General features: G+C 41.8%; 2 protein-coding genes across 2 annotated transcripts in view; one reads left to right on the top strand and one right to left on the bottom strand.

Moving 5' to 3' along the window:
- The window catches only part of ENTR1 (endosome associated trafficking regulator 1), a 108,060-nt gene extending 99,108 nt beyond the window's left edge, over nt 1-8,952 (bottom strand). The window contains exon 1 of the mRNA XM_069241606.1: nt 7,882-8,952. Coding sequence (XP_069097707.1) covers nt 7,882-7,951 — 70 coding nt within the window. The 5' untranslated portion in view covers nt 7,952-8,952. The remainder of the gene's footprint in view (nt 1-7,881) is intronic.
- A 390-nt stretch (nt 8,953-9,342) lies between these two features.
- Nucleotides 9,343-13,953, top strand: part of PMPCA (peptidase, mitochondrial processing subunit alpha) — an 88,487-nt gene continuing 83,876 nt past the window's right edge. Inside the window, exon 1 of the mRNA XM_069241605.1 lies at nt 9,343-9,449. Coding sequence (XP_069097706.1) covers nt 9,400-9,449 — 50 coding nt within the window. The 5' untranslated portion in view covers nt 9,343-9,399. The remainder of the gene's footprint in view (nt 9,450-13,953) is intronic.

The following is a 13,953-nucleotide window of genomic DNA, read 5'->3' as shown; positions in this document are numbered from 1 at the left end:
CCTCTCGAAAGGAAGTCGCCGTCGCCAACCTCTTCTCTGAGGCAGTAACCGCCACTGATTTGTAAAAGATCTCCCCAGCAGGATTACCGGTGCTGCCTCTACAGCAACTGCTCCTCTCCCTTAGCGTAACCCTGGAAGTGATTCTGAGGATCTGTTTCACATCCCGAGTTCCCTGTCTCCACAACACCTTCTATGCGTTTCCTAGTGGTTCGTCTGCTTGATCTGCCATCCTCGCAGCCCCTGGCTGCCCGACATGCCACATCTCGTAGTTTCCAGAAATTCAAGATATGTCGAGCGTTCTAGTTAGAATAATTTTTCCTCCCCCTGCAACATCGTCTGTCTCTCACTGCTGCGCTAATAACCAGCACCTTGCCTGGTGAATACCGCAGCCTGACATTAGCTGGCTGCCATGTTCTCCCCAGTCTTATTATAACCTGCGAGACAACTTTTGTAGGGCAATACAGGAAATTTACAACACTCCCTCAGCCAGAATTTGGTTGAAAGGGAATCTAACAGCAAGTTTCAAGATAGGGAGAGGGACGAGGCAGGAATGTCCACTCTCTCCTTTATTATTTAATTTGTATGTAGAACCATTAGCAGAAAAGAACAAATGGTAAAGCCTTTCACTTATGGTGTTTGGGTAAAGAAGATATTGTATGCTGATGATGTGATGGTTTATACAATCGATCTTAATACCACTCTAGCTAGTTTAGATCTAGTATTGACAGCATTTGGGAAAGTATTGGGTTATGTGGTGAACTTGTCCAAGACAGAAATTATGGTATGGACCATGGAGAAAGGACACAATTTGATAAAAAGGGAACTGAAATATTTGCAAATAAGGTCTGTGGTTCCCTGGAGAGAATTGCTGAATTAAACGTTAATAGCACCATGAGAGAGACAAATAGACTTGTCTCATTTACCTTTAACATTATTTGGAAGAGCCAATCTGGTAAAAATGTCTATCCTCCTGAAATTTACCTTTTTATTTAGTATGATCCCATTGCATTTTAAGAAGACCTGGTTACAAAAATTGTATGGGAAGCTGGATTCCTTCATCTGGGCATCAAAGGGACCTAGAATTGCAAGAAGAAAGCGGAGGAGGAAATATGACAAAGAAGGAAGTGGCGGTCTGGTGTGGGCTCCTCCTGGAAATCTTGAATGGACATTTTGATCTCCCTGTGGGTCTGTGGTGGTGGTGGAGGTGGGGGGGGGGGGGGGGGGGGGACACTATCCCGAACGCAAGGATCAATCAAATACGGCAAGTATCTTTTTGAACATTGTACAGTGTGGTAAAACCAGTACATCTTAGAAGAAACCACATTTTTCCCTCCACAGGGCATTCTGGTCACCAAAGAAGTTGGTGAAATTCAGGGCTTAGAGAATACGTTCTGCAAGAAAAGTGGCATATTTAAAGCAGACGATCTCCATATGTTTGTGCTTTGTCCCAACATACAGGAATTTTGGGGAGAGGTTGGTAAAGTCCTAATGAGCTTTTCCACACTTCTTTGGAGGTATGCCGAGAACTGATTATTTTTGGGATGTCTCCGGCAACAAGTTTTATATGTTTATTTTGTCCTTGGGGAAAGTAGGCCCAACCCCCTGTAGCACAAACCCTTTGGGGCAAGAAGGCCCAACCCCCTGTAGCACAAACCCTTTGGCTGCCCGTTTACAGAGAAGGGAACTGGCTGCAGGTTAGGTAATGTGTGTCCATATATTAATGCTGTTCGAACTTGTAGTTATGGTTCATTAATTAAAAGCCTTCATTATTTAGGGTAAGAGCTGTAAAAATGTTTTAAAGTCACATTGCACTATTGACAGTGGTTCTAGGAAAAAAAAGTGTACACACGTTTGAAAGGTTTAACAATATGAGGCTAAGTATAATGCTCCCAGAATCCTCCCTGATTGGATGTAAATGTTTGTGGTACATTGTAAGCAAGAGTGATTATTCTTTGCTTTCGAAATAAAATGTTCAGAAAAAAACCCAATTAGGAAAACAACTTCCCCTACTATGAAATTTTAGGTGCCATTTCTTTGAAGCATAATTTAGTAAAATGTGTTGATACATGCTAGTATTTCCCCAAAAAATATTCCTAATGGAAAATCAGTGTAACCATTTTCAATACGATTAGGGGAAGCATGAAAATAAACAAGCACTGGCAAAGCCAACCGATTTAGCATTTTTGCAAGTCTTTCGGTTTCGGCAATGTGCATCTTGTTTTGACATAGCTTTTGTATCACTTTGTTGTGGGAGCTGCCAGGCCCTCACCATTGTAACAAACACTGGCAAAAAGAAAAAAAAAAAAATATAGGGTTTGGTCTCAAAAAGCACACATTTCCACCAGTGGCATAACAAAAGCCCCGCAGCACCCCTCCAGGGGGCCCCCCCTTAGCACAGCACCAGCCCTGAGTCAGTCTGGAGAGGGGGTTCTCCATGTTCTTTGCAAGGGGGGAGGCCTCCAGTTTCGTTACGCCACTGATTGCACAGTGTTTCCTGGTACCGAACAAAACTACTTAGTGTGCCAATATACTCCTTGTGCAAGAGCAGAATGCAATCACTCACAGAAAAGCCAACCGATACAGAGAGAAATACAAGTTTAATAAAAAACAAAATATCTTTGTTAACGCCAGACCTAATTAGGGACCCAATTCTTAAAGTCACAAAAGTGCACCCATGGTTTATGTCTTTGAAATAGTTGCTTTCATAAATTCACAAGAACTTACAAAAGTAGAACAGGAAATCATACTTCTAGAAAATATTTGTGTACTGTATTTTAGCACACACAAATATGCATTTGTAGATTTGCTCATGTGGAAAGCTATAGAGCGTTTACAAGTTCACTTCCCCTCCACCTACTTTTCTCCCAACCCTGGAAGAATCTCTACTTCTGCCCTTGTCAGGAGTACATTTTCAACCTCTCTCGTTATGGGAAAAGATTAGAGAAGAGCTGGTGAAGATCCTTAAAACATGCAAGCTAGTAGGTTTGCAGACCCAAAGGAATTCCGGCCCTGGAACTAATGCTTACTGGTTCCTACTGCCCCAATATGCAGATCTGCGGAAAGGAAATTGCGTAAGTAGGCAATGAAATTGCAAGTATTCCAGTCTTACTATAGTAGTAGCCCTGGCATAATCAGAGAGGCTCTTATAGGAGCTCTTACATAATCAGATTGCTGCCATAATTTGTAGCCACACTACATGGAACCAAAGGGACAAGTAGTTTTTTTTTTTTTTAACCAGACAAGTAGATTTATGAAGCATCCTGTCCCATGGACAAGTAGATATTGTATTACATTACACTCCCCTGCCTGCCCCCCTTTACCAAGAAATCCAACTCCAAAGTCACCCAGGGGAGAACACTGTATACTGATTTGTCAAGGCATGATAATTGAGTTCAGTGTGGGCACTGACCTTCACTCAAGAAGGATTTCTGTGGCCCCCCCTCCTACCCGTTAAGAGGAGGTGCTTCTGCCTGGGTCTCCGTCTCTTTCAATCCATCCCCAGTTTAGACTTTGGTCTTTTCATCCCACAGGTCCCTCACACGCATCCAGGGGGACGCTCTGACAATCCTCCTGACACTGGATCGACATCTGCTGCAGGGACGGCTACAGAGGCGAGGAGGTAGTCCCTACATTTCAATCCCAGAGGTGGGGTTGCCACTGAATGGCAGTACTGCATCCAGCACATGAGGTACTCTCTCCTCTGTCCACTCCCACAACTCTCATCTCCTCAGGTGAGTCAAAAAAGAATGTATGGCCTTGAAAGATAACCTTAAGCTTTACTGGGTAGAGGAGCATATATCTAATATTCATGTTCCTAAGTTTTCATATGGCTTCCACAAAGGATTTCCATTTCTGCTGGACTAAATGTGTGTAATCCAGGAAGATCATAATCTGGCAAGCTCCAATAGTAGCGACTCCCGCCATGGGCAAAAAAAAAAGAAGATGGAATCTCTGTTGTGGGGCTCTGTTTTGGCAATTGTTATGGACTTTGTTATGCGCGGACGCACATTTACAGCAATCTACCTTGTTAATGCATTTGCGGGCTGGAGTTCACACAGCCCTGAGGCCTGTGATGTCACCAGCCAGGCAAAGCCATAGCCTTGTGTGCTGAGCTCCACCCCCTGAAGACGGAGTTGTGACGTTTGTCCAGGGCACTTCTGCTTGTCTCAAAGATTAAGCCATGCACGTGTAAGTACACACGGCCGGTACAGTGAAACTGCGAATGGCTCATTAAATCAGTTATAGTTCCTTTGATCGCTCGGCCTCCGGTCCCCACTGTACCACTTTGACAGAGCCACGTTATTATTGTTTCTTCAGTCTTTTAAGTTACTATTATCATTATTGTTGTATTAGAAGATCCAATATTTATACATCTTTATAAGTAAAAATTGTTTCAACTTTATTGTGTTATTAGGATTAGTCTTATTGATACATATTTTCACTTGTATATAAAATATTTATCATGATCATGTTCTGTTTAGTTTGCATGTGGTGTGACTGAGTTAGGTACTTTGTTTATTGTTTATTCTTTATAGGTTTTTTTGAATATGATATTTATATGTTTTTTTATGACTGAGCAATCGTTTAATAATAAAAATGTTATAAAAATATGTAATAGAATTATTCTACTTGTGATCAATCACTAGAGTATAGCAGCCAAGCATTAAATGTTTATAATAGGTTCTATTGTATTGAGTTGCAACCATCAAAAACTATAGTGTTCTATTCTTGAAGATTATTGTATCTTCATGTATATTCGAGTAGCTCCTTTAGTAGTCACTTCTGCTTGAAGCCCTGCAGCGCCCCAGGCTTCACGCTAATCAAGCACTGAAGTTTGAGCCTCCCCACCCTTTCACAACTCGTCACAGGGTGGGGAGTGGTCAATAAGCTTCGCTGGCGCCACTCCTCCATGTGAGAAATTGTGAAAGGTTGAGGTTTGAGGGTGCAGGCAGAAGCTGAGCTTTAGAGCGTGCGGAGTGTACCAGCGAGGTTTTTGGTGTTACTCTGGAGGTTTCAGGGCCAAGCTTCTTGTCTGTGATTTGAGGGTCCTGGTATATACTGACATGATCGAACTAGAGAGTATGAACTGCATAGTTAATTCAAACAGGTGAGCTTAGTGCACCGTGCGGCGGGGTGCGACAGGAAGGAGCTGATTTCTGTTAGAATGTGTAATCCGAGGGGTGCGGTCTCTGTTTACTCTTCCACGGCTGCTCTCTTTCTAGCCTGGAAGCTCGCTCGCTGTTCTGTCTTGCAAATATTCACCTTATTGAGCAGGAACCGCTTATAGGCAATAAAACTCAAAAGGGGACAAATGTGATTCTCGGAGATAAATATCTCGGGTATGTACATGCTGTATGAAAGAATGTGTATGTCAAAGAAATGATTTATTAAAACACAAGCCCACATAAACCGCTCAGGTTTATGCAATTAAGTACATTTGAAATTGTAAACATTTGAACCACTGGTAGTGTTTATCAGCCCGTTTAGTCTAGATGGAAGAAATTAGGAATGTTGATTTTTTTCTGCCACAGAGCAACAATGATTTTTGGAAGAAAGAAGTTGGGCATAATAGCACAGAGGTGTGGGTTAGCACCACTTTACACAAAGTATTGCTGTGCTGTTTTAAACATGTTCTTTTTTTTTTTTAGTCAGTTCTGTTTTTCAGGAGCGAAAATTATTGTTTGGAAACCCAAAGCACAAAGAACTGTTTTGGGTGCCTTAACACAACAGTGCTTGCCTCAATTCTGAGGGCCCACTCAATGTATAATTCAATAGTTGATTGCCTACTCTGTGCACACATCTTCAAATAAAACAGTGTGTGCATGCACACAGGGCCAAGCAGAAAAATACAACAATTACTCTAAATCGGTGTATATTTGCGTCTTTGCATTTCATATGTGCTATATTTTCCTAGTGAGTGTGGTAGCTCTGTTTTGATGACTGGTCGCTGTGCTTTTATTGAAAGGTTTTTTTCTGGTAACCTATAGCCATGGTCTTAGTGATGTTTGGAGTCATAAATATAGAGGCAAAAAGGTCGGTAGCACTGCATGTTCCCTGAATGATTAACATAGTACACAAAGTGCCAATACATTTTAAGGACGAACAAATATTTTTTTCTACAGGATTTTAAGATATTATGCAACTGTTTTGCTGCTAAGTAATCTAAATAATATGCTGCATTGTTGTGGACTCTTTCCTTTGGCAGCTGACTGCCAGCAATGGTACTAGCTCGTGTTCTGAAAATTAACTGCCCACTGGTGTTAGACTAGATCTATTTTTGGGGAACAACTTCTCTATAGGTGACAGAAGAATACATCACAAGATGTGCACTGTCTTGAAAATTAATTGTGTTTCTATAAATGCATACAGAAGCTGGACAGGTTTGCTAGACAATGTCTAAATACACATGGAAAGTAAACCAGTGATATGCCTTCATTGAAGTGCAGTCGGAACAGAAAATGTTTATGTTCCAAAAGTGCATATTGTCTTTAGGCAATGCCTTATCCCACAACAATATTACAGCAGGAGAGTGTGTTAATTAAGCAATAATTATCTTTGTTGTCAAGCTTCACTGCGATGCTCATATTCAAAGGGAGGTAACTCTTTAATAGTAAGAGAAACTTGTCTTATATTTTCATCAGTACCAGAACCAATCCACAATAGAAAAAGTGCATACATCTGTGTTATTTGCTCATACTCAAGGTTGCTCTTTCTGGAAAGCGTTTTTTTTTTTCTTGTCCACTGCAATGTGTTCAGCTTATTCTGAGCCAAGGTGTAATATCTGAGTGCCCATTTCCTCTGTTAAACATGCTCACCATCTTTCTAATCTGAGACCTCTGAAAGTCGACCAATGTCATGTTTGCACCCATTATAAAACATGCACAAGAGCTTATTTGCAGCTATGTGGTCTGATAGCACACTTCAAACTAATAAGAACTAACTACATACTGCCTACAACAACACCGTCTGCACTTTAAACTAATGCTAGGATAAATATTTTAGCATCAGTTAAAAAATACATTTCTCACTCACTACTTTCAGTCTAACAAAATTCATGCTAATAATTAGCATGCTATTAAAATGGATACCCTTAAGTTACCATAGCTTTATAGACCATTACCAAAGGCTACACCGGTTGAAGGTCTTCTACGTCACTCATAGTCGAGAGCCACCGGTTTTTAGTCATTTTAATAATGATATTGTGCTGGAAAGTACATAATTTTACTCCATTGTTGAAACATTTTCTTTGGGGAAAGAACATATCCCTTTACCCCACTGAATTACTCTCGGGACGTTTGTGCTCGCCCCCTGCTCTCACAGAGTCAAATGCATGGTTTAATTTTACGACCATGACCCAATGAATCATAACGGCGGCATTTACGCCCTACCTGTTTCAAAGGTTACCAGCTGCCACTGGTAAAGTGTTGTTGAGAATTGTATTATATAGAGGCGTAGAGTGGAGTGGCTTAGAGTTAAATAGAGTGCAACAGTTTTGTCTTAAAAAAAGCTGCCACAATGTACGTGTCTGGTCCATTAATCCAGCTAGCTTGCCAACTGGCCGTTTACAGACACACACACACACGGCACTCCGCAAAACGCACTCGGGCAGTATTTGGCTAAATGAGGGTAAAAATAACCCTGGCAGAAAGGCCGTGCCAGTACAACCCTAATGAGGCGTGATATGGGTTTGGTAGAGTTGAACATTTCATCAAATATACAGCTTTAGAGAAAAATGTAAAACCCATTATTTCAATAAAAACGATTTTTACGAAGTTGAAAGTGCTGGCTGGAATGCAAGTCGCATTCTTTAAAAGAGAATACAGTCCAGTTTAATTGAACAGCACAACGTGGCACATCCATAATGCTAACTGTCCTACTCACCTTCTTGCGCGAGTCCAGTTGTGGTACGTGTTGACTGAACCGACTCCGGCCAAAAGCCATAGGCAGACATGGTTTCTTAGATGCCAGCTAATGCCACGAACCAGTCAGTGGGGCGTGTGGCCGCACAGCATGCATTGGACTCGAATGTTGCGCCAGAGGCTGGATGAGAATTCATGTATTGCCAGAAAGATATTTGCTTCATCGACTCGCTGAGAAAAATGAGGTACTGCGATAACCCATCACATCGACTCCGAGATATATAGACTTCAAGGTTCAACAGCAAGAACTTAAATGTGACAGGGGCAGTTTAAGAATAACTGTAGCGGTGGACGGCAAACCAACAAGCAACAGATGATCAGTCATTGCAGTCGAGTGGGGTATATTACGGAAAGGGGTCCCTAAGGTGAACAGCACGTTTGTGTTACTGGTTTTAGCGGAAAAATGCAGATCCTTCAGAGAGGACAGTAACACCCAGGGCACCCAATAACACAACAGCGGATGAAATGGAAACAGATAGACATCAGCACTCCGCTACCCAAGGTAGAGTGGTGAAAAATATCTGAAGTGCTGTTGACGAAAGAATAAGGTGCAGACAGACACGAACAGAGAAATGCCACCAGCAATTGCTGATACATCCGCTGCTTGAAGGAGGCGGAGTGGGACAACAACGACCACAGCAACTATCAACAATCACAAGGACCCGCAAGGGGCAGAATGCAACGAGACACAACAAACAGCACAATAGGGACAACAACAGTATGTGTAGGAAGGAGAGGAAAAAGGCTAGTAGGCGCACTCAGCCGAACTTCACCAGGGTCGTCAAAGCTTCCTCGGATGCCCCAGGTATGTAACTGCCACTCTGTAGTCCTAACGAAGGTACAGGGACCATCAGCACTGAGGACACTAACACAACAAGGAAGTGGCTCATAAACTACAACAGCTGTTAAACGCTAGCAGCTAGCAGCCAGTATCCAGCCCTCCCGCCCCCTCCCATTCAGCCAAAGCCAGCGGTCAGGAGGGCGGCCACGGTAGAAGGAGGCGGGCGCCCATGACAACAGAAACAATGTGATTACCGCACGTGCCGACGTCAGCGCGCAGGCCGGCGTCTGCTTGAAACAGAGGAAAGACTAACCATTCTCTTCCAAATTTGTTAAAATAAATATTTTCAACTCTTTTCAGTCACATAAAGGTTTACTTCTACCTTGGCGTCTGTGTTGTGCCCTAGGGAGAAGATATACTTTGATGAATCGTTAACAAGGGCAGGAATAAACTAACAGTTTACGGCATTCAATTTGAAGGTAAGATATATATTAACGCATAATTGCAGTCGTGTGTAGTGTAGGGGTTGTCATCAAGACATTATGACATAAAGCACGCGTCTTTGCTTAAAATCGCAAGAATCGTACCAGCAAAGCTAGCTAAAACCACATGCCGGAAGTGGCGAACCATTCTGCCCCGGAAGTGTTTTGGCGCATTAACAGCAGAGGCAGTCTGAGAGGTCAGGCTGCTGGATTGGTGATGGCGGCTGCCGGCATGTCCAGGGTCCGTGAGTGGAGTAGGATACGGAGGTACATTGGGGCCAGTAAGGACTGTGGTAGGACTCTACTGTGAACCCTAGAGGCAATGATTGAGGCATGTGGTTTGGATAAAGCACGGATCAGTTTCACGTCAAGAAGTGTTAGTAGCCAGCTAATAAGACCAATAAATCGAGGAATTCAGGTAACCTCTAAACGAGCATCAGCGGATCTGGGCGGTAGAGATAACTCCTTGCCGCCAAGTGTTCAGATGTATAAATGTGGCTATAGCTCCTAAGTTGTTACCACCACTGCGGCGAATGAAGGGTGAAACCATTGAGAATAACGAAGATGACATTTGACATTGTAGTGTGCTCCTAGAACCATTGCGTGTCCCATAGCCGAACTGTAGCCTGATAAATGGTCTGCGGTGACATTCACCGCATCTCCATGAAACATCGGCTGCTAACAGGCTGTTGTAGTAGTCTATGAGTGACTTTTTAACTTCTCGGTGACCTGGGCTCTTCCCAGTACTTAAAACTTCTTAACCCGTTCCGTTACCGACCATTGCATTAGACCATTTTATCTGCTGGTTTTGTTTGCCCCCCGTCTCCAGCTTACTTTTAGTTCCCTGGTAGCGTACTTATCTGTAAATTACCTGAAAGTAAATCGCAGCCATCTAGTAGTTAACCATTGCAATTCTTGAATTTCGGTTAATACTTGTCTAGAGACGGTGTTGACCTTTCGGTATTTGGATCTGCACTTTTACCACTGACGTAGTTGGAAAACTTTTTGAATCTTAACAAAAACCTATCTGTATAGCATCTGGCGTTATACGCTTCCTCAGGGATAGTCTGCGCCCTCTAGGTAAAGGTGCATGAAGCAAAATCTACACCTTAATTAACATTAGGCTGTTCTAATTGTTTCACGGGTGTTACATCCCATATAATCAATAAGATTCTGCAGCCCCTGTTTAAAGGCCCATCGCTAATTTCTTTATAAGCGGTGATTTGTGACGCACATAGTCATCAATCATAAACAAAAGGCACAAGAACTCAAATGTAATAAGTTCATACAGTCGTGTTCTGACATCACAAAGCCTGCTGCCAGCAGCCAAGGGGAAAAGGCAGGTCTGATCATGGAGCATAATTAAAGGAGCTGTTTAAAGCAATGTAAATAAAGTGTTGCTCTCCCCTTTTCAGCTCTGTTTTTCTTGCTTGCATTGACGAGCAGAAAGAACATGTTTATTTTTTGCACTCCTTAGATAATTATATAAAAGTTACAATCTTTCTGTCTGTTTTTACTCATTGCGAGCAACTGCAGATTCTGGTTTAAAAAAAAATCTTGTATTGAACTGTTTCTAATCTAATTTTGCAACAAATATCTAACAGGTTTTTGTTGTGTTTTGTTTTGCACTAGAGGTTCTATTTTTATTCTTCAAGTTTGCAAACATGCTCCATCTTTACACACAAAGGTTTTAAGTGGTTTGTAAGAAAGGTGATAGTGGGAGTATTATATTGGATAGAGTACCCCTGCCGTACATTATAAGGATATTTATTGTAAGTCCCTTGGAGTACCACAGCATTATAAAGGAACTTTCTCTAGCATTGTTCCTCTGTATGGTTATGGGACTGCTCGGTAACTTGCAATATCCTCATGATGTACACAAGGGGATACTCTGTCTGTTATATTCGATTGAGTCGCTAATCGGGTGCCAGTTGTCAAGACTCCGGCATTCTGCATTTCTGTACATTACTGGAAGTGGGCCTGACGTCTTTGTACTAGTGCATGGGTACTCACAAATGTTTTCCCAAGGGGCCACACTCTTTGGTCTGTGATGTGGCCAAGGGCAGCATTGATGCCAGGAGGGCGTCGGTCGGAGGGCTGGTGGTGGGGAGGGGTAGTGGTAAAGTGGTTGTAGGGTAAGTGAAGCGTATACATCTAGTGTCTGAATTGCACAATGTCAAACCAGAAACATGGGTATAAATCTGGCTTCTCAACTTAACCAAATTGTGTGATCCTAGGCAAATGTTTGACTTCACTTTTCCTCCTTTTTCTTCATTCTCACATATAAGAACCTTGAAATACGTCTTCAGGATGTATGCAGCATATTACCTTCTGTGTCTGATTTAATAAAATATGATGTTCATGTACAATAGAAACTCAGCCCTCCCAAAGAGTTCACATAACAGCTGGCTTGCCTCTTAGTTCACATTGTTGTCAGGGTGTGGGGGAAAGGGGGATTAAAGTTTCTTAATTTATGTTTGAAATCTATTACTTTAAAAATACTTCTCAATGCAGTGATATAATTGTGTGTACTAAGGTAAAATGGTTCTGCAGGTTAATGAAATGCACTTTTTGAATTTCAAACAGATCATACTTTTATATTTTTGCTGCACAATGTCTTTAATAATGAAGGTGTTTCTAAAGTTGAGTTCCAGGGCACCCTAGTTATTCCCTTTTCAATTAGCCTCCAATTAAATACTTGCCTGTTTAGTTAACAATGTTTAGTGCTGGTGCCAAGTTGAATAAACAGCAGCACAGTGCTGCTGTTGACCTGGGGGCTGCATGTAAATGTCAGGAGGACCGCATGCGCCCCCGGGCTCTACTTTGAGTATCACTGTTAACTAGTGCTATTTGTTTGCACATTCAGTGTCTGGTAACTTTTCGTCCCCATCTGTCGTGTTGGCAAACTGTAACACTAACTAAACTTTCACTTTGCTAAGCTTTGCTTAACATACTCTATAATTTGACATGATTTTTTTGAGCCTCACGTTTATGCCTTTTCATTTTGAAATATAGCTATTACAAGCTTATTATTAAGCAATCTTCTCTACTAGCTGACTTCGAGTTTGTTCACAAAATCATCCTTTTCCACGTGCGTTTTTATGTATAGATACGTGCTAGCTGTTCAGTGTTATGACTTGTTTACTTACTCAAAAACATTGGTATTACTGTACCTCCGCTTTGGCCATGTTGCTACATTGCCTAAAATCAGGGAACCAACCGACTGACTGTCAGATTGACTCACTAATATGTTTTTTTTTGTTTTGTGTATTTCAGCCAGGGACTTTTACTTTTGTTATTGCGTGCTTCATGCTTTTTGCTGACAGGTTCATCCGCTCTAATTGCTGGGCTTATTGCAGCCCGACATACATATGTGCGCTCCTAAATGTTACTAAGCATAAAACACAGCGTGCATTTCTTTTTCTAGGTCATTTGAAAACTGTTTATTTAAACAATAATTCCTAATGGATTTTTTCGCAATGATTGTTTTGACATTTGATCTGTGTGTTTTATTGAGTCAATGTCCTGGGAACTCACTTTTAAGCTTTTATTAAACAAACAAGAATATACACAGTGAAAAATAAGAACCATTAATGGACAATACTTAAAGGATCTATTTATCAGTGTGGTGTAGCAACACTGAACACCCAAATACCAATCAAAATATACTGTTAGCAATCACTTCAGTGGTGTAAGCACTGCTTTTTGTATACTGTGTGAATATCGTTGTTGACCATTTTTAGATTACTGCAACGCATAAAATGAGCACAATTAATGCATTCTGTGTGTGAAACTCATCATGCACTCAACATCTTAATACTACAGTTCTTCATGTGTTAGTGGTCTAGAGTTATTATTCCCTCTGAAATCTATTACTTGCAGGCTAGTTTTCATAGTAACTTTAAAAATTGGATGTCTTATAACCCAAAGGTTTTTAAGACAGTTGGTTAACAGTTTTATGTCCAGGGAGGATACTTCTGAGTGCTCAAGGGGCTGTAACTCTTAGGTGGCATAGTGGTTGTGAATCATAAGAGACTGAGTGCACAAAATCACCATGCATTACCTTATCTGAGCTCTGGATCTGTCTAGCAATGAAGCCATCCAAGTGCTGGAACTCTGCGAAGCCAAGTAGGGCCAGGGGGGGTGCCCAAGTGTGGTGAGACTCCATCGTCTCACCCACAGGCGCATACGGGTGATGATGTGCTTGAACCTCATGCTTCACTGGATGGAGGCTAGTGAGTACCAGGAATGGGCAAGCTGTGATGGTTCCACTAAGATAAAACCAGTGCTCACTAGGAAGATTATAGATAGATCCCAGGTAGTGAAGGGTAGATAGGAATTTCTGGTGCACAAGGCCCGCTTATCTGGACTCCGTGCTGTCGAGCTTCTCTGGAGTTGAAGCCTGCAGAGATTGAGCAATGCTCCGTGTTTTCACAAGAAAACTTTATTTTTTTTAAAGATTTTTACACCTTCGTAACCAGTGCGTAACATTGAAAGCAGTTGCTACATTAGTTAATGTACAGAAATTGGACTTGCAGTGTCAGGTCTGGTTGTCAGTTGCACAGTGATATTGTTCCTCAAATGTAGCCTACATAGTTCACCTTCCCATACGGGAGTCAGATGTTTATATTTTTCTCCATTCGTTGTATGTAACTGTGGAGGAGGGCAAAGGGAGAGGGTGGATTTATACCAGAATAAGTGTGGTGGGCAGGAATGGAAGACCTGAAGTAGCAAAATATCGAAGGGGAAGACAGGCAGTCGGAATGGGGGG

This window comes from Pleurodeles waltl, chromosome 6 (genome assembly GCF_031143425.1).
Source record: "Pleurodeles waltl isolate 20211129_DDA chromosome 6, aPleWal1.hap1.20221129, whole genome shotgun sequence".
Lineage (NCBI taxonomy): Eukaryota > Metazoa > Chordata > Amphibia > Caudata > Salamandridae > Pleurodeles > Pleurodeles waltl.
Note: the sequence above shows the minus strand (reverse complement) of the source record. Positions and strands in the feature narration are given on the sequence as shown.